The 25,938-nt window shown below is 41.3% G+C and overlaps 4 protein-coding genes across 4 annotated transcripts in view; 3 read left to right on the forward strand and 1 right to left on the reverse strand.

The window, feature by feature from the left end:
• The window catches only part of col7a1l (collagen type VII alpha 1-like), a 67,011-nt gene extending 64,362 nt beyond the window's left edge, over positions 1 to 2,649 (forward strand). Inside the window, exons 103-106 of the mRNA XM_071201848.1 lie at positions 314 to 508; positions 1,368 to 1,436; positions 2,100 to 2,276; positions 2,441 to 2,649. Coding sequence (XP_071057949.1) covers positions 314 to 508; positions 1,368 to 1,436; positions 2,100 to 2,276; positions 2,441 to 2,478 — 479 coding nt within the window. The 3' untranslated portion in view covers positions 2,479 to 2,649. The remainder of the gene's footprint in view (positions 1 to 313; positions 509 to 1,367; positions 1,437 to 2,099; positions 2,277 to 2,440) is intronic.
• Positions 2,650 to 4,953: 2,304 nt separating this feature from the next.
• On the forward strand, positions 4,954 to 6,984 carry ucn3l (urocortin 3, like). The gene is made up of 2 exons (XM_034075180.1): positions 4,954 to 5,189; positions 5,525 to 6,984. Exon 2 carries the CDS (start codon positions 5,535 to 5,537, stop codon positions 5,991 to 5,993), a length of 459 nt encoding a protein of 152 aa, XP_033931071.1. The 5' UTR covers positions 4,954 to 5,189; positions 5,525 to 5,534; the 3' UTR covers positions 5,994 to 6,984.
• Positions 6,985 to 7,899: 915 nt separating this feature from the next.
• Positions 7,900 to 17,266, forward strand: copg2 (COPI coat complex subunit gamma 2). Its single transcript, XM_034074942.2, has 24 exons — positions 7,900 to 8,006; positions 8,546 to 8,598; positions 8,880 to 8,960; positions 9,076 to 9,147; positions 9,268 to 9,347; positions 9,508 to 9,583; positions 9,736 to 9,828; positions 9,960 to 10,046; positions 10,196 to 10,353; positions 10,769 to 10,902; positions 11,008 to 11,075; positions 11,949 to 12,137; positions 12,300 to 12,395; positions 12,571 to 12,814; positions 12,971 to 13,046; positions 13,192 to 13,295; positions 13,540 to 13,665; positions 13,754 to 13,822; positions 13,938 to 14,119; positions 15,760 to 15,889; positions 15,972 to 16,069; positions 16,167 to 16,305; positions 16,507 to 16,605; positions 16,906 to 17,266. Exons 1-24 carry the CDS (start codon positions 7,970 to 7,972, stop codon positions 17,034 to 17,036), a joined length of 2,622 nt encoding a protein of 873 aa, XP_033930833.1. The 5' UTR covers positions 7,900 to 7,969; the 3' UTR covers positions 17,037 to 17,266.
• Positions 17,267 to 18,833: 1,567 nt separating this feature from the next.
• mest (mesoderm specific transcript) lies at positions 18,834 to 25,341 on the reverse strand. The gene is made up of 12 exons (XM_034074869.2): positions 25,175 to 25,341; positions 24,115 to 24,298; positions 23,568 to 23,647; positions 22,661 to 22,738; positions 22,403 to 22,539; positions 22,248 to 22,306; positions 21,312 to 21,352; positions 21,116 to 21,186; positions 20,911 to 21,012; positions 20,749 to 20,825; positions 19,951 to 20,014; positions 18,834 to 19,425 (listed from the first exon to the last, which is right to left on the reverse strand). The coding sequence occupies exons 2-12, from the start codon at positions 24,266 to 24,268 to the stop codon at positions 19,308 to 19,310; spliced, it is 981 nt and encodes a 326-aa protein (XP_033930760.1). The 5' UTR covers positions 24,269 to 24,298; positions 25,175 to 25,341; the 3' UTR covers positions 18,834 to 19,307.
• Between the last annotated feature and the right edge of the window lie 597 nt (positions 25,342 to 25,938).

The following is a 25,938-nucleotide window of genomic DNA, read 5'->3' on the forward strand; positions in this document are numbered from 1 at the left end:
TACTTAAAGGACAATTCTGCCGATTAGCAAACTTTTTTCATGCAGGATCTGAAAATATAGCTAGATCAGTATTTGAAACGCTGTATTTCCTAAATAACACAGAATATCAGACCACGCATGTTCTAGTTGCTCGCTAGCTAATAGCTGGTTATTTAAACTACACGTCTCAATCTATTTGGGAAGAAGATACGTTCCCATAACTTTGTTAAACAGCAACGCTTTGATAATCTGCAAGTAGTCCAGAGTTATGTCAAGTTTAAAATGATAAATAAAAAGGTCTGAATGTCAGATGGTGTGTATATTGTGTGTACAGGATTGGAATACAAGTTCATGGTGAAGTCTGTGGATCCAGATGGAACCAGCGCAGTGACTGAGAATAAAAAACATCCGGTTGATGTAGTGACACCCGTCAGCCCTGACCTCCCTGAAGAAGGGGTGGAGGAGGGAGGGGGAGCCAAACCGAGAGAAGTGACCACTGCTGCCCCTGTGCTCCTACCAAACAGCACTGGTAATTATAATGATTTCAGTAGTGCACATGCAGGGTCTGAGCCCACGGGCCGGACACACAGATGCCTGAGACATCATCATTTCTGAAAGGGCTCAGATGTCCATGACACGTTTATAGAGTGTGACCAAATGTGTGTTCCAGCTAAATGGTTACATGTGTCATACTATTGTGTACCAGCTGTGATGTGGGCATTTGTATAGTGTGTTGCTTGAGACTGTAGGGACTTTGAAACTGTAATAATGAAATCAGATAACTTTTTAACCATTGATTCTGTCAAGGTCACTTGGAGTCACAAATGGAGTTAAAAGGCCAAGATCACGAAGACAAAAAGGCAACACAAATTGAGGTTCAACATGAAGCTTATTATATACATTGAACACAGCTCCAGGGAAAGAACAGCTTTCTGCAACCCAATTTGTTTCCATTGTTGCTTCAGGTGAACATAACCAGAAGACTAATCAAAGACCAAGCCCAATGTCCATGTCAGCATGTTTATTCATAACTTATAATCATTTACTGGAAAACAATTAGCTCATTGTGTGTAAAGAAGTATGGATTTGCTCAAGCCCAGTAGATCACTTTTTGATGTGGCGTCTTCAAAGGAGTAAATGGAAATGTGTCCCTGTTTTTGTATTTTTGCAGGATATGATTTGTGAATTGTAATTCCTTCAAACAAAGATTCACAGAAAGTTCGCACAAGAACAGAAATATGTACAACGCATGTTCCATGTAGATCAAATACACACACACATGGCATTCAGTAGATGTTGGTGGAGTCAAAGTGGTTCCTTCTTTCGGCCCCTGATGATTCAATCCACCCTGTAGTCCTGCTTGTAATTGATGTTGTTTTGGATGTCAGCTTCTCTTGAGGGGACTGCTGAGTGGAGACAGAGGAAGAAAAGAAGGGTACTTGGAAGCAACACAGCTGGTGAGTGGCCAAGACAACTTATTCTCCTCCTCATCTTTTCACTTTTTTTCAATCTTGTTTACTTGCTTTGTGCATCACATATTTCCATAAGCTATGAGTAATGATATCCTTGAAATTGTTTAAAAAGCACAATGTGGGAGAGAATGATAAGAACAAAACTTAATCCATGAATGTTTAATAGCCTGTGCTAGATTTCGTGACGCACTTTATGAAAAACAAGCGCAGTGGGGAAAGAAGCTTCTCACTAGATCTTGTGTGTCATCATTGATAACATCCAGCAGGTCCCTTTATACTTCATAATTATTTTAGAAATTCTCTAATTTGCTCTTTTCTTGAGAGAAGATGGATATCATGAAATATTTGTTTGTTGTGATCATTCAGGCAATTTATTAACATTTCTTATCCATCTATATAAGAAAGCAAACAAGTAAGCATCCTTTTACACAAACACTTCAAAGCAGGTTTCATAATCACATTTGTGAAATCTCGCCAGTCAAACCCTAAAATGTCCCCAAACATGTTGCACACTAGTGGCCCCAAGTGGCCTCAATATGTATATTTTTAGAGTGTCATGAAATAAAAAATGTAGGCAGTAATACACATCCTGGATCATATTGAAAAATAAGCTACATTTGTATGTTTTTATTTGTTCTCGCATGCAAGCAGAGCGCTGCCTGGAGCCCATGGCAGAGGGGGCCTGCTCAGAGTTTGTTCTCCTCTGGTACTTCCACCCTCGCTCAGGGGAGTGCAGGCCGTTTGTGTACGGGGGCTGTGGAGGAAACACAAACCAATTCTCTTCAAGACAAGAGTGCCAGAGTTGGTGTGGGGTGCAGAGGAGAGGTAAGGGGAACTAATCAGATCAATACGTAAACGTTGTTCAGCTAATCTTCTGTAAAAGTGTTTGATTGGGAAGATGCTGTGATTCATAAAATAGTCATTAAGACAACACAATATTTGCCTAATCTTTAATCATAGTAATTAAAATGGCATTTACACTTCCATAGGTACGAATCCTGGAGAGGAAACGATCAACCAACAATGAGGAAATCATTTGTGTACATAACTTTGTAAAATGTTCGAATCGTGTGTTTTTGTGTGGATTTATTTATATATTTTAACGGCTTCATTTGTTTAGAGACAAAGTGTTGAAAATCGAAATGTGAATATTATATACTTTTATTCTGAAATAGACTGACATTAGACTGAGTTTTTGAACGTCCGAAAATATCAATTTCCATCCTGAAATATTAAAGCACTCTTTTTCTTGTGTATATTTGTCGTGCTCGTCTCTTCTCTCCATCTCTCTTTAAATACTCAGTCACCTTTCTGATGTTTTCATCAAGTGCCCTGAGAACCAATGAGAAGCTGATTTCTGAATGCCTGCTGCTACCTCCACCACTACATATGTTTCTTTGGTAGGGGGTGTTATGGGTCAGGCTGGGAGCCGCATGAGGGGGATCATGCAGGGACTGTTGAAGGGACTCTCCATCGGAGCGGCGCAGCAGGAGCAGGGCATTCCTGCGTGGGTGTTGAAGTGACGGCAGCACGCATTCAGGGCTTTTTTGCTGGCAGCGTGACACACGAAGAAGCACGACACAGGCTAGATTCTCAGGGTGTCATTTGATGATGTTTGAAAAAAGAAGTCTTAGTTTTCAGCACAACATGCTGCAGCTCCACCGCCACCTTTCTGAAGGCATTCTTCAATAATCAGTATTTAAAGCAGAAACTACATTTGGTTCATAGATACAGATGAGTCTTTAGAGAGGCTTCCTCCATTAGTCACGATGCTGCTCTGTACGATGCACTCCCACACGCCGAGAGGCTTCATAGATCTGTAATATGTAGTTACGCAGTCTGCAGTGACAGGCTGTCCTCGATGAACCACGCCCTCTGCCCTTTAAAGTCATTTGTCCTTATTCTTAATATACTCTCTCAGTGTTAACATATAGCTAGTATTGCGTGAAATAATATTAGTCAGTGTTTTTCTTAAAACCCCCAAAACTTAGTTTAGTATCATAAAAGGTGCTCTGTGGAGTTTTATTTGAAACATCAAAATGCATTGTGTGTAACCTTAAGGTCTGGTGGGTTTTTTTCCTTTCACATTTAGTGTTTGCAAAGCTAAAGGATAACTTAAAGGGGCTTAAAGGGGCCCTATTTGCTCATGTTCAGGTTCATATTAGCATTGTGTGTCTCTTCTGGGACATGTCTCCATGCTTTAAAGTTCAAAGCTCTTTATCTTGCTCCTACTGCTGCAGCACCTCTGTTCACCCTCTGTCTAAAACCAGAGCACAGTCTGCTCTGATTGGTTAACTGGCCGGCTTGGCCAGTGGATATGGACCTGGACCACATTAAACCAGGAACCAATAAAAGAACACACACACACACAAATCAAAAAAATGTAATAGTAAGAATATATATATATATTTCCACAAAGAAAGAAGTGAAGTATGTTGGTTCATATTATTTAACTTGTTAAACATAAGACTCAAAACCAGACAAGAAGTATATGGGGTCAATACCACACCTAAACTGAGCAGGAACTTTGAACACGTCACATTTCAAGTGACTAACAACAACATAATCCAGCATAGCATGAAAGTGAGGTTCTCCATTGAAGCTAAAGAGGAGCAACTCATTCCATTTCAGAGCTCAGCTGCTGAGTGGAGGCAGGAGGGAGGACGTGTTTAGCACAGTGTGTCAGACTGCATACTCCAGCTGTGCAGACTTAGTCATATTAATCCCACGATGAAGTTGTTCATTAGAGTTTGACCAACACCCTTTGATCCTCTCACTTCTGCAAACTTGGTTTTGACATGTAATTTACATCACTAGGTAGTTCCCATGGTGTGTGTTGCGTCTCCACTTAAAGTTGTATTTAAAACACCATTGAAAACCATATTTAAAACTATTAATTGATTGTCAAAATAGCAGCTGACAGATACACCTATTAAATAATGCAATTATTCTTGCTGAATTTACAATAACTGCAAATATATGGGAGGCGTTTGGTGCAGTGGGTTGTGCGTTGGTCTTCGGAACAGGTTCAAACCCCACTGCAGTCAGCATGTCGTTGTGTCCCTGAGACACTTCACCCCAAATTGCTCCTGTAGGGATTACCCACAGTATTAAGTATGTAAGTCGCTTTGGATAAAAGCGTCTAACAAGTAACATGTAATGTAATATAAGAAAGTGTTGCCTGAATGGGAACTGTCCATGGTTCTGAGTGGGAGCTTTTACTTGTTCTGAATGAGAACTGTCCGTGGTTCTGAGTGGGAGTTGTTACTTTTCCTCAACAAGCAATCTTATGTCATAAAACGAGAATTTAATGAGGTGTAAACATACCGAAAAAGGATCAGGCTGCAAGAAAAAAAGTGTGTTGTTGTCTCTGTGGTAGTGGTGCCTTGTGTTCACCGAAAGGAGGTCACGTTTAACAACTTTGTTCAATGTACCACTACATCACTGCATCACAACCAATGGGATACTGGAGCGCAGACCAACATGTGAACGGGGATGACGTTGTTGCTGGCGTAGGGCTGCAGTTTGGTGGCTCCTACTAAATGAATGCAGAGGGAATGGACGAGCATGACACGCTGCCGGCCGGACAGTGCGCACTGCTGACCTCCGCTCAGTATCCCTTCATCGGGATTTCTTATCGCACTTCACTTCAGAGGGTTTCTGCCGCTTTGGGTTTTCTTCGCAGGGATAGTGTTGGGTGACCTCTCTAACTGCGTTCTTTATTGTAGGACACGAGTGGTAAGTTGTGCAAACATTATTTCTTACCTGTTTGTGACCAAATTAAATGACATTATCTGTTCTCAAACATATTTTTGAAAACACAAGCTGAACTTGATCTGAACTACCGCTCGAATGTTATAGAACCATATTGTTTTTGAGAGAATTAAGAAGTAACATTTTAGTTTTTATGTTAAAACTAAATAAGACCGACATTATTCTCATTCCGTTTGCTGTTACTTACTTTAACATGAATACACTTAATGCGTGAAATAAATATATTCTTATGATGAGGTGTTAGGGGGGAAAGTAACCATGTTTTCTTCCCTCTCCCTATTCTCCTTTGGGGGTCCCAGAGGACTCAGCATGCTGTCCTCCCTGAAGACCCTGCTGCTGCTCTCGGTCCTGTGCACGCCGACCTCCAGCCTGTGCCTCCGCCTCTACCGCACCCGCTCCAACCTCCTGTGCGACGACCAGATGGATGTGGGGGTCCAGAGTGACGAGGAGGAGCTCCCTGTGGACGACTGGGGGTCCCTTCTGCAGTCCGCAGAGTACCTCTCCTCCTCCACCTCCACTTCTGCCGAGTCCAACCGGGAAAAAAGGACTTCAAGTCCCGCGAACTACCGCTTCGTTAGCCGGACGAAGCTCAGAGAGCAGCGGCTCCGAAACAGCATCAAAGGCGACCGGAGGAGCAGGCTGACCCTGTCTCTGGACGTCCCGACCAACATCATGAACGTCCTCTTTGACGTCGCCAAGGCCAAACACATGCGCGCAAAGGCGGCCGAGAACGCGCGCATGCTGGCTCACATTGGAAGGAAAAAGTGATCATGTTGGACAACTTCAGATGCACATTATCTGCCATGACCAGTGTTGGCCTCAAATGTGATGCATTATTCACTTTCAAAGTATACGCTTTTGATTTCTTTATCTCTGAAAGATTGTTATATTTCCACTCACAGTGCAGGTAAAAGAAGCATTTCTAAGAAAACTGAGTAATTGTAACGTTTTTTATTTCTGTTGCTCCAATGAAAACAAATGGGGAAACCTCCATCGGGGACGTATGACCAATAGTTGGATGTAAAATCTTTACATTGTGACAATAATTGGCATATAAATATCGTAAAACTGTCAAATGTACAAAGTGTTACTCTTAAATTCACTCTTAAACGGAGACTGCGTGTTTTATAAAAAAGATCATGCCTTCAAGGTGAGAATAATCCATGTGTTTCTTGTGCTCTAAAATAAGTTTTGTAGCAATAAGGAAGTAATTTGACTTGTATCAAGATAATTGGTGTTTTAAGCAAGAGAACATGGATGTGTTTTAAATTTGAATGAAACACTTGAAATGGTCTCACCTTTCAGATCTGAAAAGAAGACTTGAAACAGATATGAGTATGAGCTGCAGCAAAGCAGGACTGCATATACAATTTAAATAAACCCTTAGTTTCTCTGTCTGTAAAATGTACATTTAATATGGTCAGTTGCCCGGGACTCGTCACATTTTAAAACATGGACTAAACAAAAAAGAACAAAGCTGTTTTCAGTATCAATTCTTACATCCTTAGCGAAATATGGTGTGTTTTGTAACTCTGTTGCATAATCATAACATTAGATTTTATAGTATGATGTTTTTCTCTCTTTGTTGTTTGATTTATTTAAGAAGTTTGCTGTTCTGAAGTTCACATGGGAGCCTATGATGAATCCAGATTTGTAACATCATCAGGAAAAACACTGACACTGTACAAACAATCTGAAAGATCATGACATACAGTAAAATGCAAATGCATGAGAATTTATGTGTTCATCAGATGTCTGTTATTTTTATACGCAAAATAAAGGATTATTTTTCCTCAAATAAAGCAGATGCGACTTACTACATTTAACTTTTTGTACAGACAGCATTTAAACAATTGGGTAGGCTACATAGAATATTCCTTGAAATCATTATTCCTTTACAATTGATAAGGCTAGTAGAGACTGACTGATAAGCCTATCATGTACGTTTGTCCAGCATACTATGCCCATTATATAATAATAATGATAATAATAATAATAATAATAATAATAATACAAAGACAAAAACACAATATCTTTATCATTTGAAGTCTATACAATCTGAAATACAATGATCAGTATCAGTCAGGCTATAACATAAATTCCTTATTACGCTGTCAGTGGATGAGAATGGTTCTTTCTCCACTAAACTGAATACTTCAACAGCTATTTCTTTCTGGCAAGAGTCTCAAAACAAGGATGCAATGGCGACATCTTGTCGCCATTTAAATAATTTCGACTACTGTTTTGAGAAATTATTATTTCTCCGTTGCTCCTATGTTGGGCCACTCTCAGTTCTCTTTGGTCCTCCTTTACTTTCCCATGCCCAAACCTTACTATATATACCTAATATAATTCACATTTATCTGGCAAAACTCAAGCAAAAATATATCAGACATTTGATATGTTATGTAGCAGTAAGGAGGCTCTTCCATGATCTATGGAGCATTTTTCTCGGTTGGAAAAACGTAATATTTTAAATATTTGTGTCACCAAATCAAATCAAATAGTTACTTACTAAACATGTGTGATTTGGTTTAAATCCAGTATGAACTATAGGTTCATTCACACGCCTGTATAATGTAGCTTGCAGGCAGCGCCCTCTGCTGGTCAGGACGTAGAATGGTTCATGCTTGTCTTCCGTTGACGTGGACGCTTCACCCGGAAGTGAGTTTTCATTTTGGCTACGTGGAAGTAGCTTCTCTTCTGACCGAGAGCATCTCGTCCGTCTGCACCATTCCGACAACATGATTAAAAAGTTTGATAAGAAGGACGAGGAGTCAGGTAAGAGCACACAGTTATTAATGCAAACAGTGAAAACGTTTGTAAAACGGAAATTGTGTGTGGACTGACAAGAGGTTTGACGCGTTGGTAGCTAACAGAGCTAGCCTGGAACAGCTAGCCGGATAGCTAAAGTTAACAGGAGGTGTTAAGGTATGATCGTTTAACCGTGGCTTGCAGGTTATTTTTTATTTATGTAACAGGTATCGAAGGTAAATTGTAAACCGATTATCAGTTGCATTCAAATGTGTTAACTCCAGATAGCGAAATGTAGCGTTAGCATTGAAGTGTAGGCAGTGTCATCTGGATGTTATGATGTGTTGTTTTTTAGACGTTTAATCTCTGAACATGAGTTCACAATGTAAATGAGTGAATCATGCTGCAGGGATTCTTTAATCCAAGGGAGATATGTCTTCATGTATTGCTTTGATTATTATTATATTTTGGATTGAATATATGTATCTTAAACTGGCGTCCTCTCGGCGTGCAATACAGCAATGCTTTAACTGCAACCTCTCCGGCTGTTCTGTTCTGACATTTAGGGAGTGGGTCCAACCCTTTCCAACATCTGGAGAAGAGTGCCGTGTTACAGGAGGTAATCTCCCCTCATAATATTTGTTAAAAATGTACAATTCTACCTCTATTGTTTATTGCTTGTGTCCGAATGTGTGTAGAATTACCCAACATTATTTATTGAATTATATGCGTTTTCTTTGTATTTTGATTCAGAGTTTTTATGTTACTTGTGTACAAAAATAATAAACAAACCAGTAATCAAATAAAATGTGTTCTGCTGTTATATAAGATAAAAAGCATCAGCCAAAGAAACAATATTCTTGCCATTGAAATGAATGAAGGTGTCCTCTGTGTTCTCAGGCACGAATCTTCAATGAGACTCCTATCAACCCGAGGAGATGCCTCCACATTCTCACCAAGATCATATACCTGCTCAACCAGGTAAAAAGTAGTTCCTTTTTAAAGGAACACTTACTGTTTTGACATGTATTGAGTTTTGTTTGTCCCCCAGCTTAACATCAAAAGTCTCTCTTTGTCTTTTCTATGTTTTCTTAAGGGGGAGCACTTTGGGACCACAGAGGCCACCGAGGCCTTCTTTGCGATGACCAGGCTCTTCCAGTCCAATGACGTAAGATCTCATTCATTCTATTATTAGTTTGGATACTAAGAGACTTACTTATTATTTTCCATTTGAGCATCAGTTTGTAGTGTTTAAGTTCAATAAGTTCATACTTTCTTTCTCTCTTAGCAAACCCTGAGGAGGATGTGCTACCTGACCATCAAAGAGATGGCCAACATCTCTGAGGATGTCATCATTGTCACTAGCAGGTTTGTACCATGACGTTATATGACCTGTGTGAAAATACTGATATATTGAGCTCTTATCCTTCAGTACTTAATCTGGTTGACAGACAAGGCATCTCAAACGATATCACCTATGAGAACAACTCTGTTATAAATATGTTTTCTCCTTGTGTGATATCTTCAGCCTGACCAAAGACATGACAGGGAAGGAGGATGTGTACAGAGGACCTGCTATCAGAGCCCTCTGCAGGATCACTGATGTGAGTGCTGCTTCAGCTTGTTTTCCCTGTCCTGTTGCCCCATCTCTCCCTTCACATTGTCATCTCATGCTATACATTTATATATACATATTTAGAATATCATTTAGAGGTGAAGCATTATTTTATTAAAACGTTCCTTGTCGTCCCCACAGACCACCATGCTGCAGGCCATTGAGAGATACATGAAGCAGGCTATTGTCGACAAGGTGCCCAGTGTGTCCAGCTCGGCCCTGGTCTCCTCACTGGTAAGACAAGGCACTGTTTTACATTTCTCTTATACATTCAAAGATTCTCCTGATATGTTATGGTTCCGTAACGTTGAGATTCACTTGTCATATCATTGGGGTAATGTAGTCCTTTCTCTCTGTGTGTGCAGCACATGGTGAAGATGAGCTACGATGTGGTGAAGCGCTGGGTAAATGAGGCTCAGGAAGCTGCTTCCAGTGACAACGTCATGGTCCAGGTGTGTAGGAGACATTCATGTTAGTTTGAGCACTTAACTGTTTGTAGAGGGAAGAGTAATATGTGAGTGTGTTCGGTTGGAGCAGATTATATATAACTTGTTACAGTTACATTTCAAAGTGTTGCTTGTATGTGTGTCTCTTGTCCCAGTACCATGCCCTGGGCCTGTTGTACCACCTGAGGAAGAACGACCGCCTGGCCGTCACCAAGATGCTCAACAAGTTTACCAAGTCCGGTCTCAAGTCTCCCTTTGCCCACTGCATGCTCATCAGGATCGCCAGCAAGCTGCTGGACGAGACGGAGGGGGGGTGAGAAAAGATTTCAGATTCATTCATTTAAATTATCATGATATTAAAAAATATACAATATAATTATATATTTCCTAGAGGTGTCAACAATCAACACATTTTCCAATGTGTAACATTTCATAAAATACATTCTAATATTTAACAATTGTTTGATCTCTTAAAATCTGCAATACAACTAAAGGTATGATTCTAAGTACATTCTTAATGAAGAATATGGTGTTAAAAAAGTAAAAATAATTCCCTGGGATATAAATAAGGCCGTCCCCAGTATATTCTCCATCCTACCATGGGTCCTTGGCTGAAAAAAATAACCTTTTGTTCTAGTAGACAAACAAAACACCTCGGTAGTGGCATAGGACAACATGGTGCAAACTGCAGGGTTAATGAGAACTGAATTCTGCCTTTTTATTTCCAGGCACGACAGCCCGTTGTTTGACTTCATCGAGAGCTGCCTGAGGAACAAGAATGAGATGGTGGTGTACGAGGCGGCCTCTGCCATCGTCCACATGCCCAACTGTACGGCCCGGGAGCTGGCCCCCGCCGTGTCAGGTCAGGAGTTTACCCACATCTCAGTCCTCACTGTTCTATCTGTATAGTGGGCTGTCAGAACAGAATGGTGTGTTCATGAGTCTCACTGTGGATGTGTTCCCACAGTGCTGCAGCTCTTCTGCAGCTCTCCCAAAGCAGCCCTGAGGTACGCTGCAGTCCGGACCCTCAACAAGGTACAGCTTCACTCAACATCCTCCTTTACATGGCTTCTTTTATTTATGATGTGTAAGCATAGATATTTCAATTAAATTAAAGGAGACCTATCATGCAAAATGCACTTTGTGGTGTCTTTTATACATAAATATGTGTCCCCGGAGCATCGGGGAACTCACGCAGCGTCAGAAAATAAAACCCTCTCTCTTTTCCTCCGTACCCAAATCTTTTAAAAACGGATGTACAACGAGTGGATACAGATTCCATCCGAGGTGACGTCGGCGGACCCACAGAAAGTTGCTATCAGAAACAATGCCTGACGTGTTTTGGACGTCTTTGTTTACATTAGCAAGCCTCGCTAACACTCAGAGCTAACCTGTACTGGAGAGCACATGTGTTTAAAAAGCAGGAAATAAAAAAAGGAACTCACCTTATGATGAACCTGCAAGAGAAAAAGCATTTGAGCTCCATACTATTTCAGAAATAATCTTTGATGTGGTTTAGAACAGGATGGCGTTTTATCACAGCAGAATTTAACTTTATCTCTGGTAGAATTCCTATCAGGCATTAGCTCCGCCTCCTTATTTATTTTTTTCAAGCTAAGGACCCAAAATCCGCGTTTCTCTAACAGGGCTGCAAAAGAGGGGTATGAGCAGTATGAGGCATGGCTACAATGGGTGAACTGTTTGGTATTTTAAGCAAAAAACTTCACAGACATGTTTTGTATAGGTATGGCCCTACAATATATGTTTCAAATATAGCATGATAGGTCCACTTTAAATTAAAGAGTGGTCCCCTTTGATGTCACAGCTACATACGTAAAGCATGCCCGAAAGTGCTTTTTATAACCCATCTGTTTTGACACAAACTGACATGTTCCCTATGTCCACTAGGTGGCCATGAAGCATCCATCAGCTGTGACTGCATGCAACCTGGACCTGGAGAACCTGATCACCGACTCCAACCGCAGCATCGCCACGCTGGCCATCACCACTCTGCTGAAGACGGGCAGTGAGAGCAGCGTGGACCGACTCATGAAGCAGATCTCCTCGTTCGTCTCCGAGATCTCTGACGAGTTCAAGGTCAGACACTCACGTTTTAGCTTAGGTTGATCCTGTATTACTCTACAAATTAGAGCCAGGCATTCATTTCCTATATGAGATGCTCTTCTTCACCTGCCTTTTTTAATCCTGTTATTGTTGTTGTATTCGTCCTTAACCTGTCCCTGATGCTTGTTGTTCCAGGTGGTCGTTGTGCAGGCCATCAGCGCTCTGTGCCAGAAGTATCCCAGGAAGCACAGCGTCATGATGAACTTCCTGTCCAACATGCTCAGAGATGATGTGAGTGGATCATTCGCAGACTGCTGACCTGCACACTTGCTATAGAGCAAGTGTGCACAAGTGTTGATCAGTAGTCCATTTGTCCACAGATTGTATATCGTGTTGCATATTACTTGATGAAGTCCTACAGTGTGTGTTTCAGTTGTGTTTTGGACTGACCCTTCTCTCTCTGCAGGGGGGTTTTGATTACAAGCGGGCCATCGTGGACTGCATCATCAGCATCATCGAGGAGAACCCGGAGAGCAAGGAGACGGGCCTGGCCCACCTGTGTGAGTTCATCGAGGACTGTGAACACACGGTGCTCGCCACAAAGATCCTGCACCTCCTGGGCAAGGAGGGCCCCCGCACCCCCCAGCCCTCCAAGTACATCCGCTTCATCTTCAACAGGGTGGTGCTGGAGAGCGAGGCTGTCCGTGCAGGTGAGGGGGGGTCTATGGGAAACATTTTAATGGCAGGGGCTGATCTCTAACATCCATGTGTCGGTCAGTGCTACTTGCATGACATCTATGGAATACTGATTACTTTATTTGTATGGTCTTTTATAACCAGTTTAAACATGTTGCTTCTTCCTCCAGCTGCTGTCAGCGCTCTGGCTAAATTTGGAGCTCAGAATGATGATCTGCTGCCGAGCGTCCTGGTTCTCATGCAGAGGTACTTATTTGAATTTGAGGAAAATACAGCGAAAAAATATTTTTAAGTATTGGTAATAGACTTCTTAAATCGAAGGAATCCCGTCCGATACATCTGTGTTTGAATGGAATTGTGATTTCTGACTGCAACACGTTTGTTCTCACAGGTGCATGATGGACAGTGATGATGAGGTGCGCGACAGAGCTACTTTCTACAACAACGTGCTGCAGCAGAAGCAGAAGGCTCTGAACGCTGCATACATCTTTAATGGTACACACACACACACACACACACACACACACACACACACACACACACACACACACACACACACACACACACACACACACACACACACACACACACACACACACACACACACACACACACACACACACACACACTGTCTTGATAGTGTTGATGAGAGTTCATTCTAGCTGCCTGTCAGAATATCTACCCATACGTTAGAGGGGTTTTTGCTGACTTTGTCTCCTCTCCTGTGTGCTGCTCTCAGGTCTGTCGGTCTCTATCCCCGGCCTAGAGAAGTCTCTCCACCAGTACACCCTGGACCCCTCAGAGAAGCCCTTCGACATAAAGAGTGTCCCTCTGGCCACCACTCCTCTCACAGAACACAAAACGGGTACAAAGCTGTTTTTTAATCCTCAAATGAGAAGCTATCACTGAATCAGATAGTTAAGGAGCGTCTGTTTGTTTTTTATTCTTCCTAGAAATGGCCCCTATTTCCAGCAGCAAAATGCCAGATAAGTTGACCCCATCACGCCAGGACATTTATCAAGGTAAGATCAATAACTGTCTGTCCATCATCACATCCTAAATTAGACATTGATACTCACCGTTATACATAAAAGCACAGTATTGTTTTGAACTGTCTCTGTTTTGTTTGTTTTACAGAACAACTGGCGGCCATCCCAGAGTTCCAGGGTCTCGGCCCGCTCTTCAAATCCTCGGAGCAGGTGCAGCTGACGGAGGCCGAGACAGAATATGTGGTGCGCTGCGTCAAACACACCTTCGCCAGGCACATGGTGTTCCAGTTCGACTGCACAAACACGCTGAACGACCAGCTCCTGCAAAAGGTACCTGCTTTGTTTCATGAACATTTTGTACAACGAACTTGAATGTTTCTGGAGATCTGGCTAGATACATTTAGGCCGCAAGGTGAACCTCGAAAAGTCCTTTAGAAAAGAAATCCCGCTCCACAGAAGTGGAACTACATAATCTTTAGTTCATAAAAAAGAACGAGTCATGCTTATCCACCCAAAAAAAGTTTGTCGCTAAAATTCCTGTCAATTCTTCTAGGCACGTAATTATTGGCTGAACTAGTCCCTTCAAAGCGTAATAATATCTTGGTCCAAAGTAGTGCCACGGTTCGTCACGTGATCGTGCTCCACCAATTGGGTAGCTGCATATTGTCAACAGAAGTGAAAGATGGCCGCCTACATGGTTGCGCTAAACCAGACCAAATGGATTCTAAACAGTGCTGTATGCTTGTTTTATGTCATGTTTTGTCATATGTCTTAATACATCACTAAGTCCGAGGTATTTGCGTTATATACGCGGTATTTGTGAGAGGTTTTACTATCTGGGAACAGAGTTGACCATCGAATCAACATTGACTAGCAGCGTTTATCAGCCAACTCCAGCTACAACAACATTCCTGGACTACCATGTTCGCATCGCGAGGTTCATTGGCTGAGCTCGTGGATTATTCCATTAGACTGAGGACTTTTTGTCTGTCTGTCTGTTGTTATTGTTACCCTGTACACGTTAAATGCACTCTTAAAATAAACATGACTTGATTTCATACATAGCTGCGTCCAAGAAGAAGGTTAACTTGTTACGTTAAGTAATTTAGATCAATAAAATGCAGTACTTATACCAATGACCATTGATTCATTTATTTACTCATTCATCATATAATCATTTGATGAATTACATTATTATTATTATAGATATATAGATTATTATTATAGATATATATATTATATTATTATTATAGATTATTATTATAGATATATATAGATTATTATTATAGATATATATATTATATTATTATTATAGATTATTATTATAGATATATATAGATTATTATTATTATAGATATATATAATATATATATATATTATATTATATTATTATTATTGTAATATGATAATATTGTATTTGTAACTTCAAAATCAATGCCACTGTCATGGAGGGTGTACAGTCTGTTGAAGACCTGCAGTGTGATATTGGTAAAATAATCAACCTTTTCGTGCTTCACAGACGTAATATGCATGTAACAATGTTTGTGTGTTGATAATTTTGAGTTTTTGAGACTTTCTGGTGCGGTCGCCATTTTTTCCAAATCTGTTTGTTGATACCGGTATATGCAGCTACCCAATTGGTGTAGCACGATCACGTGACGGACCGTGGCACTACTTTTGACCAAGATATTATTACGCTTTGAAGGGACTAGTTCAGCCAATAATTACGTGCCTAGAAGAATTGACAGGAATTTTAGCGACAAACTCTTTTTTGGTGAATAAGCATGACTCGTTATTTTTTATGAACTAAAGATTGTGTAGTTCCACTTCTGTGGAGCGGGATGAAACGATAACATGGTTCACCTTATGGCCTAATTGTGTTGTTCTTAAATGACTCGTTTGAGTGATCTTACATAAAAGAGAAGAGTCCACGCAGTATTGTGATTGTGTTGTGTGGGTCTCTGTGTCAGGTCATGGTGCAGATGGAGCCGTCGGAGTCCTACGAGGTGATTCACTACACCCCCGCCGCTAACCTGGCCTACAGTCAGCCGGGGTCCTGCTACACTCTGGTGCGCCTGCCCGAGGACGACCCCACCGCCGGTAGGAGCACGGAGAGGTTTTTGGGCTCTTTGAGCAGTCGCAGATTGATAAAGAATATTAAAGATGTTTCCCTCTTCCACAGTGTCTTGTACGTTCAGTTGTACTATGAAGTACCTGGTCAGAGACTGCGACCCCAACACAGGAGAGCCCGACGATGACGGTTATGATGATGAATATGTGGTATGTCATCACAAAACTAAACCAACAAGGAGAATGAGCTTCATTTGGTGTTTGTCAATGTAAATCCTGTTCATCTTGTTTCCCTGCTCCTCTGCAGCTGGAGGATCTGGAGGTGACGGTGGCAGATCACATTCAGAAGGTTTTGAAACCCAACTTTGGAGCAGCGTGGGAGGAAGTGGGAGTTGAATTTGAGAAAGAAGAGACTTTCGCCCTGGCGTCTGTACGGACTCTGGACGGTGAGTCAGAATTTGCACTTAGTACAACAAGTCAATTGTCACATATTTGACATTTTCATATTTGAGTTGAGATTACATTTGTAGACTAGAGTCCTGTGTTTCAACCATAACAATAAGTACTGTGCATGTTAGTCAGTGTCATTGAAGATGTTTGCAGTAGATGAGTGTGCTGAGTGACTCATCTTTGGTTTCCGTGTGCAGAGGCGGTGGGTAACATCATCAGCTTCCTGGGAATGCAGCCATGCGAACGCTCTGACAAAGTTCCCGAAAACAAGAACTCGCATGTCCTCTTCCTCGCTGGTGGGTGCTAGATGTGGAGTTGATTTCTTACATTTGTAATTTAGCATAAAGATGTTTTTTGAAACCAAATACCATTACTAAAGAGGTAGACTGAATTAAGATTCAGTTCAATTAACATCACTCAATAATGATAGTATACCTTCATAATTATTTCATCACTTTCTCACCTAAGAACTTCTCTATAAAGCACATCACTATTGAACACAAATACGTTTTATTTTTAAAACTATCCTGGTAAGCGGGGTTCTGACAGGTGTGATTTGATTGGCCGCTGACAGCTCTCCCTCCCTCTCTTCTCAGGTGTGTTTCGGGGCGGTCACGACATGCTGGTCCGCGCCCGCCTGGCCCTGGCTGACGGGGTCACCATGCAGGTGACGGTGCGCAGCAGTGATGAGACGGTCGTCGACATCATCCTGGCGTCCGTGGGCTAAGCCCCGCCTCCCTCTCTCAAACTGTCATCACTTTCCACAGCTCTAATGATTAAATATATTATGTTATTGTGATTATTATGCTGACACGATGAGACCTGGAAGATAACATACATTTGTATTACTTCTAAAATGTTTCTTCACTTTCTTTTACTGTCTGATGGTCCCCATGTTTTGTTTGCGATAAGAACATTCTTCTGTCAAATCTTCAATAAATTCTGTCTGTCAAAGTATATCAACATTTTTTTTTTACAAAACTAGTTTTATTTGGAGAAAATGTTGACATTTCGGCTTTCATTGACATCAGGAGAAATGTAGAAAATCATATCAAAATTCATTCAGAATTCATACAATTAAAGCACAAACTGACCATGTCCTGCAGAAAGTGAAATAATCACAGACCCAACAGAACTTTCAGTTCTCAGGGATGCAAACTTGTCACCTTTCGGCGAAATTCGCCGTTTTGAACCCAAAATAGGTAGTTTGTGTGATTCATGTAGATCTGCAATACAAATATTTTTGGGGTATGGGACCCGGAGTAATCTGCAGCCGCGATCTGTTATGTGCCATCATACACGCATGGTGTTCTCTTTTTATATATTATAATGAAGCGCGAGCTGTGTGCTCGAGTCTTCCTGCCTGTCGGCTCTGCTCATGGATGTATAAGAAGGCTCTGCTGCTCCGCGATGATGGTCTAGCTTCAGCAGCTACATTACCTACGGGTGCGTTCGTTAATATTAACTGTGTTGTCCGGAGTCACTGTGGCACAGACTGGACCGCTGGTGAACAGCGGTTAGAACGGGCCGTTCAGGTGTTCAGAGCAGAGCTCCCTGTCGGAGCGCAGAGCGTGATGTGCACTGAAAAGTTTTTCTGTCAATAGCTAGCTAGCATACATTGTCACTATGTGCTAACGTTAGCTTTAGCCTTCGTTTTCTAATAGTTTTTTTCATAGGCTATAAACGGAGGTGGTAAGTATAGATCTTGTACTTGAGTAAAAGTAGAAGTACTCAGATCTTGTACTAGAGTAAAAGTAGAAGTACTCAGATCTTGTACTAGAGTAAAAGTAGAAGTACCTACTCAGATCTTGTACTTGAGTAAAAGTAGAAGTACTGAGATATTGTACTTGAGTAAACGTAGAAGTACTCAGATCTTGTACTAGAGTAAGACTAGAAGTTCTCAGATCTTGTACTTGAGTAAAAGTAGAAGTACTCAGATCTTGTACTTGAGTAAAAGTAGAAGTACCAGAATGTAGGAACAATCCTGCAATCAAAATGTTCCTCAAATAAAAGTACAAAAGTATTATCATCAAAATATAGTTAAAGTAGCGACAGTAAAAGTAGTCATTGTGCAGATTGGTCCATTTCAGAATAATATATATGATATGTTTTATAATGATTGATCATGAAAGTGTTCTCAAAGCTGGTGAAGGTGCAGCTAGTTTGAATGACTTAGTAGACTGCAGAGTAGCTTGTGAATTTACTCCAGGTGGAACTAAAGTCTGATTTAACACTTGATTATATTTCACATCATTCATCCACATCTGTGAAGTAACTGAAGGGATTAAATACCATTTACCTCTGAACTGTAGAGGAGGAGAAGAAGAAGAACAAAGTAGCAAAACATTTGAAATACTTAAATAAAGTACAAGTATCTCAAAATGGTACCCAAGTATAGTACTTGAGTTTATGAACTTACCACTGGCTATACAGACTAAGCCTTGCACAGAGGCATGAAAATACATTTTCAAAATGCTCAACAGTGCTGCCAAAATTATAAACTGACTGCTACTCAATTAAAATAAATGCTTTTATATATTTTATTAGATGTGACTCTTTGGCATTTCTGTTATTATTAACACTGCTGCTTTAGTTGTTCTGACTGCTAAAATCATCTGTTATTCCTCATTTTAAAGCCGATATTCCGTGGGGTAGGGGGGCTCGGATCCTTGTCACCTTTTTCATGCTTGATGAGTTTGCATCCCTGGTTCTGAAGAGGGTCGATAAATGAACCTCTGGCATCACCAGAATAGTCATTCAGAATGGTATTTATAGCTCACATTTGATGTCTCCTGGTAGTAATTGATATTTAGGGACTGATGCTGGTAAACTACTGGTGATTACATCTCAATCTGTTGAAGCATTACTCCTGGCTGCAATCATCAGAAAAGGTCTCAGCACCACATGTGACCATTTAGAAATGCATTGGGAAATACCAAACAGCTTGTTAAGGGTGATAATGCATTCATGATCACAGGTTATTGCATTTAGTATCTTTTCAGAAAGAGTGAATGAAATTGAAATATGCATTGAGGAAGCCGGTGGGATCCTCCAGCTGAGGGTAGTGACTGATGTGTTCGTCCAGAATGGTGATGGTGGACCTCTGGACCAGCTTCCTGCAGGAACAGGACACGTGTGTCAGTGAATGACATTAAGAGAAACACAACAACTATTTAACACATTGGTGGTCTAGTGGTTTAAGACACTGACTCAGAAACCACAGTATGTAGGGTTCAAATCAAGTTTTATCTGAAATCAGTTTCTTTCTTTTTTTTCTTAATCTGCCTACTAAAATGCTCAAAACATGACGAAAAAGGCAATCCCATACCGAACTTCTTTTTTTTTACAAAAACATATTTGAAAACTAGGCAGTAGAATGAGCAACCAACAAAAAATAATCTACAAAAAACCCTGAAAAAATTGGATAAACATTAACATTTTTGTTAAATGTAAAGACTTGAACTCATTAGTAATCATTAGATTCATAAAAATGTTCCCATAAATGTCCACATTTTGTACCCAAACAAGATATGTGGGAAGTTTTCTGTTGTTCAGCTCCAAAAGAACGTATGAGCAGAGAGCAGAGTGTCTGCAAAGAGGTTTTCAGACACGGATTAAGAATGAAAGGTTGGGGCACTCACTGGTAAAGACGGATGAACTGGGGATGAGGGTTGACCGGGTCCAGGGGTCCGTAGATCATGTGCACTGAAACACAAGAGGGAGGAAACAGGTCATGGAGGAAAAGATGGAGGGAGGACCACTGAGAGGAAGGAGAGATACAAAATGGAGTTCTTCAAAGAAGGTAGTTAAAATTGGAATAGCAAATAAAATATCTGGATATGAGGTCTAAAGGCTAAATGAGTTATATGATATACAAATTAGAATGAATTGGATTTGATTTATATGTTGCAGGACGCCACATTATTTTCGAAATCACCCGACACTTGAATCTCACATTTACTCACTGCTACAATGATTCAGAAGAATTGTCTCAGTGACTCTAGCTAAAGCCTTTAGCCTCATTTACTATGAGGTCTGTCTCAGCAGCACGCACGGCACACACACACACACACACACACACACACACACACACACACACACACACACACACACACACACACACACACACACACACACACACACACACACACACACACACACACACACACACACACACACACACACACACACACACACACACACACACACACACACACACACACACACACACACACACACACACACACACACACACACACCTCCCCCCTGAGCTCAGGAGCTCACAGATGGACTACGAGGCTTCCTCTCACATGCTAAGCAGCTTAGCGTCTGAGTTAATACATCTCAAGGAAATGTTTCGGCTGCACAAAATGACCCCTACCCTCTCATTTATAACCCCCACCCTCTCATTCATCAACACGGAGCAACTTTGAACTCACGTGGGACGAAGGTGGAGGTGAGCGCACCCACCCACCGCTCTCTGTGTTTTAATCTCTGGTTGATGTATTGCAGAATGCTGGGAGAAGGAGAAGATTACTTGAGTTAGCAGCAACTAAAACAATTCATTTGAATGCAAAGAAAACAAATAAACACACACACACCTGTCCAACACTAAGTTGCCGTCGTTGTGGCGTAGCCCCGTCCACATGTCCCAGAACTCAGCGTCTGTGGGCTGTGTGTACGGCCCGAACACGTCTCCAATCCTGACAGACGACAGAAAACATTCAACATTAAAAAAGGAACATTTATGCAGTTACAACATAGATTTGAATCTCATCATTTGGAAGAAAACGCTGGTTCTCTTACCCTTTTTGGAAGAGCATATAGTTGGTGAGACGCGTCAGAACTGGAGCCAGGAAACTGGAGTCCTTCAGAAGCTTTGAGAGACAAAACAACGTCTCAGTTAAACCTTTGAGAGCCAAACCGCCACACCAGATTACCATTCAAATGTTACATTACACAATCCCACATGAGATGAATGGTAGGATCAAAGGTGACTCACCCTCTGCAGCAAACGAGGGTAATGTGTTTCTGGGAATAAACCTGAGGGAAATAATACATTCAGCACTGAGCGTGACTTTCAACACATAGCAAACTGATTTAGGTCACTTTATTATTCTCACTTTACTATGAAACTAACTCAAATTGCCCGTTTTGTCATACCAAAAGTAAAGTCGACAACTGAACTTACATACAAACTACCAAACATTTTCTAGATTTAGAATCCAAATGTTTTCTGTCGTGTGAAGCTAAATCTAGAAAATGGTAGTTTTGCTAAATACAGGACTAAAATAATCGAACTTTAATCTGAAATGTCGCCAATAATATTTTTTCTTCCACATGTGGGTTAAGGTGTCAGCTTATGCACAGAACAGAGGATTCAACCTGATGCAACTGCACACACAGCGACTGGCGATGTTTTAGTCTGACGTTCAGTAATATCACTTTTAAAGCAACACTTTTAGAGCATGCTCGTGAACTGTAAACGAGGGGGGGGTGCGCAGTGTTATGCATGCCCACTGCACCTCGCGGGAGCGCGCACAGCGTAAAGCCAAAATGCACTGACATTTCATAACACCGGAGCCTCGCTGCGGGGATACGTTGGCGCTGTTCCGAGTTTGTTCTAATCCGTAAAAATGACAGACTGCTTTCACATTTTTCCGTCATTGTTAAAAAAAATCCGTCATAGATGGAAAATATTCGGTTAACGCGACCTCTGAATATAGTTGAACAAGTGTTAAGTGTATTCATCAAGGACTTTCTTTCTTTTTCGTCTAATTTTTAGATTCTCTTTAAGATGTCAAGGTAACCCAGGATGAGATGAATATAGAGATGTTCTTTGTGGATGAGGCCTGCCTTTAAGAACTGATTACAGAATATGAGAGCCCCAGTCTTGTTGCTGTCAAGCTGCTAACTACAACATGCCCAAAGACAGTACCTCCGTTAGAGAGACACAGGCTGTTGAAGGTCAGGTGACCTGTGCGGTTTTGGTCACTTCTGTTCAGCAGCAGGAGAGAAACCACAGAGGAGGGGGGGTTAGCTCTTTATCATTCTACTCTGTCATTAAATGCGTCCCCTGGCACACACACAGACCTGTAGAGCAGCTCCAGGGCCACGGTGTCTCCGTAATCGTGGGACATCACATTCACTCTCTGGTGGCTCAGACCCAGGTGAGCCGCCAGAGCCTCCACCACACTGGCCTGCTCGAAGATGGAGTACTTGTGGGGTCTCTGGGGGGTCCGGCAGGAGGAAACACGTCATGAGTCAGTGAAGTTATAGATCACCAAGCAGGACATGTGTTCATAATGGCTTCAACTATAAAATGGAGACATTTGAACTGACACTACTCACAGGCTTGTCACTAAAGCCGAAGCCCAGGAAGTCTAATGCAATGACTCGATGGAAGCGCTGAGTGAGGGGCTCCCAGATCTGTACAGAGAAACACACATTTACTCTCTGGTCAAACACATTATTTGTAATCGACAAATACATAACACGCACAGATACATACATAGATACTGAACAACTACACAGGGGACCACACTCCTCATTTACACATTTACAGCCTTCTTATTCCTTTGATACATTCCATCTCTCCCCGCCTCGTTCACAGATCTCTGCGTTAGTCCTCAGACAGTAGGTCAGTCTTTACATTTCTTCTACAACGTCGAGCCACTGACCCAGGCCAGCAGCGTCACCCTTTAACCCTTCTAAAGATAGAGGTCTTCCTTTCCAATGACACTATCTGGAATCGAGCCTCGGTGCATAGCCCTGAGGTCACAGGGACTCTTATACGTTCATATGTCTTCCAGAGTCTGGGTAACCCCTGAGTTATTGGGATGGAACTGTCCACATTGTCTCACACAGTACTACTGTCTTCCCATTTGTTTATTTTTAATGTCCATCCAAGTTCCTTCCATCTTTTGGAGCGAGTTAAAGTATGTTGTTTTCAGCATAGAATGCCAATCACTCTCAGACGACTCAATGTTAAACTCTCCCTCCCACTTCATTTTCACACATAGGTTACTTCAATTACTTCATTGCCTTCTATTGAGATTCCTTTTTTCATTTCTGTGTCATGGAAATGTTATAGATATTTGAACAGGTCCCTGTTTTCTAGCTCAAACTCTGAAATAATCAAAGTGTCTCTCTACGAGTCTAGTCCAGCTCACCCAATAAAAGTCTTTTCAAGCGTCAAAACGACACCTTTGCTTTTTAACGGTGCTTCGGTGTGTTTCACTAGCTACTGATTGCGTACCTTGTTCCAGTCGAAGCTGGAGGTGGGGAAGCCGTGCAGCAGAATGATGACATCAGAGCTTCCCAAAGCACCGGAGGAATCTGGTTCAGGGAGAGAAGACATTCACATGTATGACAAGCACATGTGTGGAAGGGATGGATGCATGGTGAACAAATAAATAAACAAGATTATAACTAAGAATATGATCAGGTCTCTCAAAAGCACACGGCTTAGCTCATAAGACAATGTGACATTTATATAGATTGAACAATTAGTCGATAAAGAAAATGAAAACTTTAACATTTAATGGCAACTAGGCAATCTCTATGGTTATAAGCTCTAGAACAGCCGGAAAATAAAGTGTATCTCTTTGGGTGTTAGCCAGTCAGACAAAACGTACGATGTCTCTTATAATGGCGGTTTTTCACTTGATTTAGATGTTAAAATAATAATCGTGAATTGAAAATGTAATGAAGCCCTGGTCAAAGTAATATTCCATTACACTCCTGACTACCCGTGCGTGTACATTAACCCCAGCACTGTGACCGAGGACACATTCCAAACTCACCTCTGTAGAAGATCTCCCTGCCTCTGAAGTGGAACACCTCCCCCGCACTGTGCCACTTCTGCAGGGCGGGGGACAGGTGGGGGGGTGGGATGTGAAGGTAGACAGCCACCAGAGGGATGCAGATCAGACCCACATGCACCCACCACTCTTTCATGTTGAGCTCAGCGGTGTCTCATTCCTGCCTCTAGGAGAGGATGGGTCACATGCAACAGTATGGATTAGATTAGACACCATTGATCCCAAAGTGTTGTTTGTTACAACAGCTTGTTAACAGATCATTGCACACGAGTACAACAAATAAACAGTGTATGTTTACTTATCAACAGAATTCAGTTAGATATCCATAGAGTATCAATAAAATCAACAATATAAAATACACAGAATAATTTAGAATACACTAAAATAGGCCAACCTGGTTTAGCATACTCACATGTATTCATATTACTTAACAATTTCAATAACAGTCTCTATAGTATATTCATATTTATTCTATTTATACCGTCTTTTTTGGACCTGATCTATAATATATTCAATTTCTATACTGCTGTTTATAATGTCTAGATACCTCCTTATACTGTTCATAGTGTAAATACTGTCAGATGTATATTTGTATTATACAAATATCACTGTACTTTACTACTTGTTCTGCATTTTCTGGTTAGATGGTAAGTGGCTTTCGTTGAGCTTTCGTTGTCTTAGTACTTGACAATGACAATAACGTTAGATCTAATGTAATCTAAAATAATGAGGAATAGGTAATATAACTCCATACAGGTGAGATCTGGCTGCCTTCTCACCTATATTGTTGACATTACTATACAGCACGATCATCCAATGTGCATTGTGTGGCGTTCAGGGACCAGCACCAGCTGACAGAACATGCTAACTGAGCTCTAACACTCAAATAAGGATACAACGTTACAGTAACATTAACGATTTTAAGGGGGGCATTCAATAACGTCCAACTCAAGAGGGAAACACACAGCTTCCCCTTCACTCATTCTACAACACGGTGTGTTAGTTTTGAGAGGCTGACAGTGTAGCAGACTGCAGTACTTACAGAAACGTTACGACCTGTGGGTAGTAGACCTTCGGCCGGTGTCAGAGTCCATTACTGCAGAAGGGATTCCTGCAGAGCGGAAAGGAACCTCGGTAAGAGGAAGAAGAGTGTGGACGTCTCACTCAGTTGATAGGCAAACTTAATTATCCTAGCAGCGCACTGGGTTGTGGTTGTTTTCCCGACCGCATGTGAAGAAGGCGACTCCGAGTGACTCATCTCTACAATACACAATCTTTGTTTAAAGGGCTACAAGCAGAGGTCCAGAGATAAGTCGACTGCCATCTGGTGGTGTGGATGTGCAACGACAACTGATTTTGTGTTTCTAAATTCAGTTTATCAGATCTATATCTAGATTTATCATCGATACATCCTTTAGCAGAATCAGATGATGCATTTATTGGTAACAGCTTTTATCATATAGGCCTATTAATAATTACAAAGCCCCTTAACATGAAATTGATCTCATAAAACATCGAGTAAATAACGTAAATAAGCAACAATGTGAAAAGGAAAATCAAACTCACAAAAAATCTAATCCTAAAATGTATTAATAAAGTTACGCAATCCATAATAGTGAATGTGTGTGTGTTTTAATTAAAATAAGATTGGCAGACTGACAAACACACATTATGTCCTCACAGAGCGAGCAGGTGGACAGCTCCCCTGACCTCCGATGCTGGAGCGTTTCATAGAGGGAAGGTACTAAAGCAGCTGTGTGCATCAGGCACTGTACAGATGTCCCTCCATCATAGATCAATGCAGAT

The sequence above is a fragment of the Pseudochaenichthys georgianus genome, chromosome 23 (genome assembly GCF_902827115.2).
Source record: "Pseudochaenichthys georgianus chromosome 23, fPseGeo1.2, whole genome shotgun sequence".
NCBI classification, from domain to species: Eukaryota; Metazoa; Chordata; class Actinopteri; order Perciformes; family Channichthyidae; genus Pseudochaenichthys; species Pseudochaenichthys georgianus.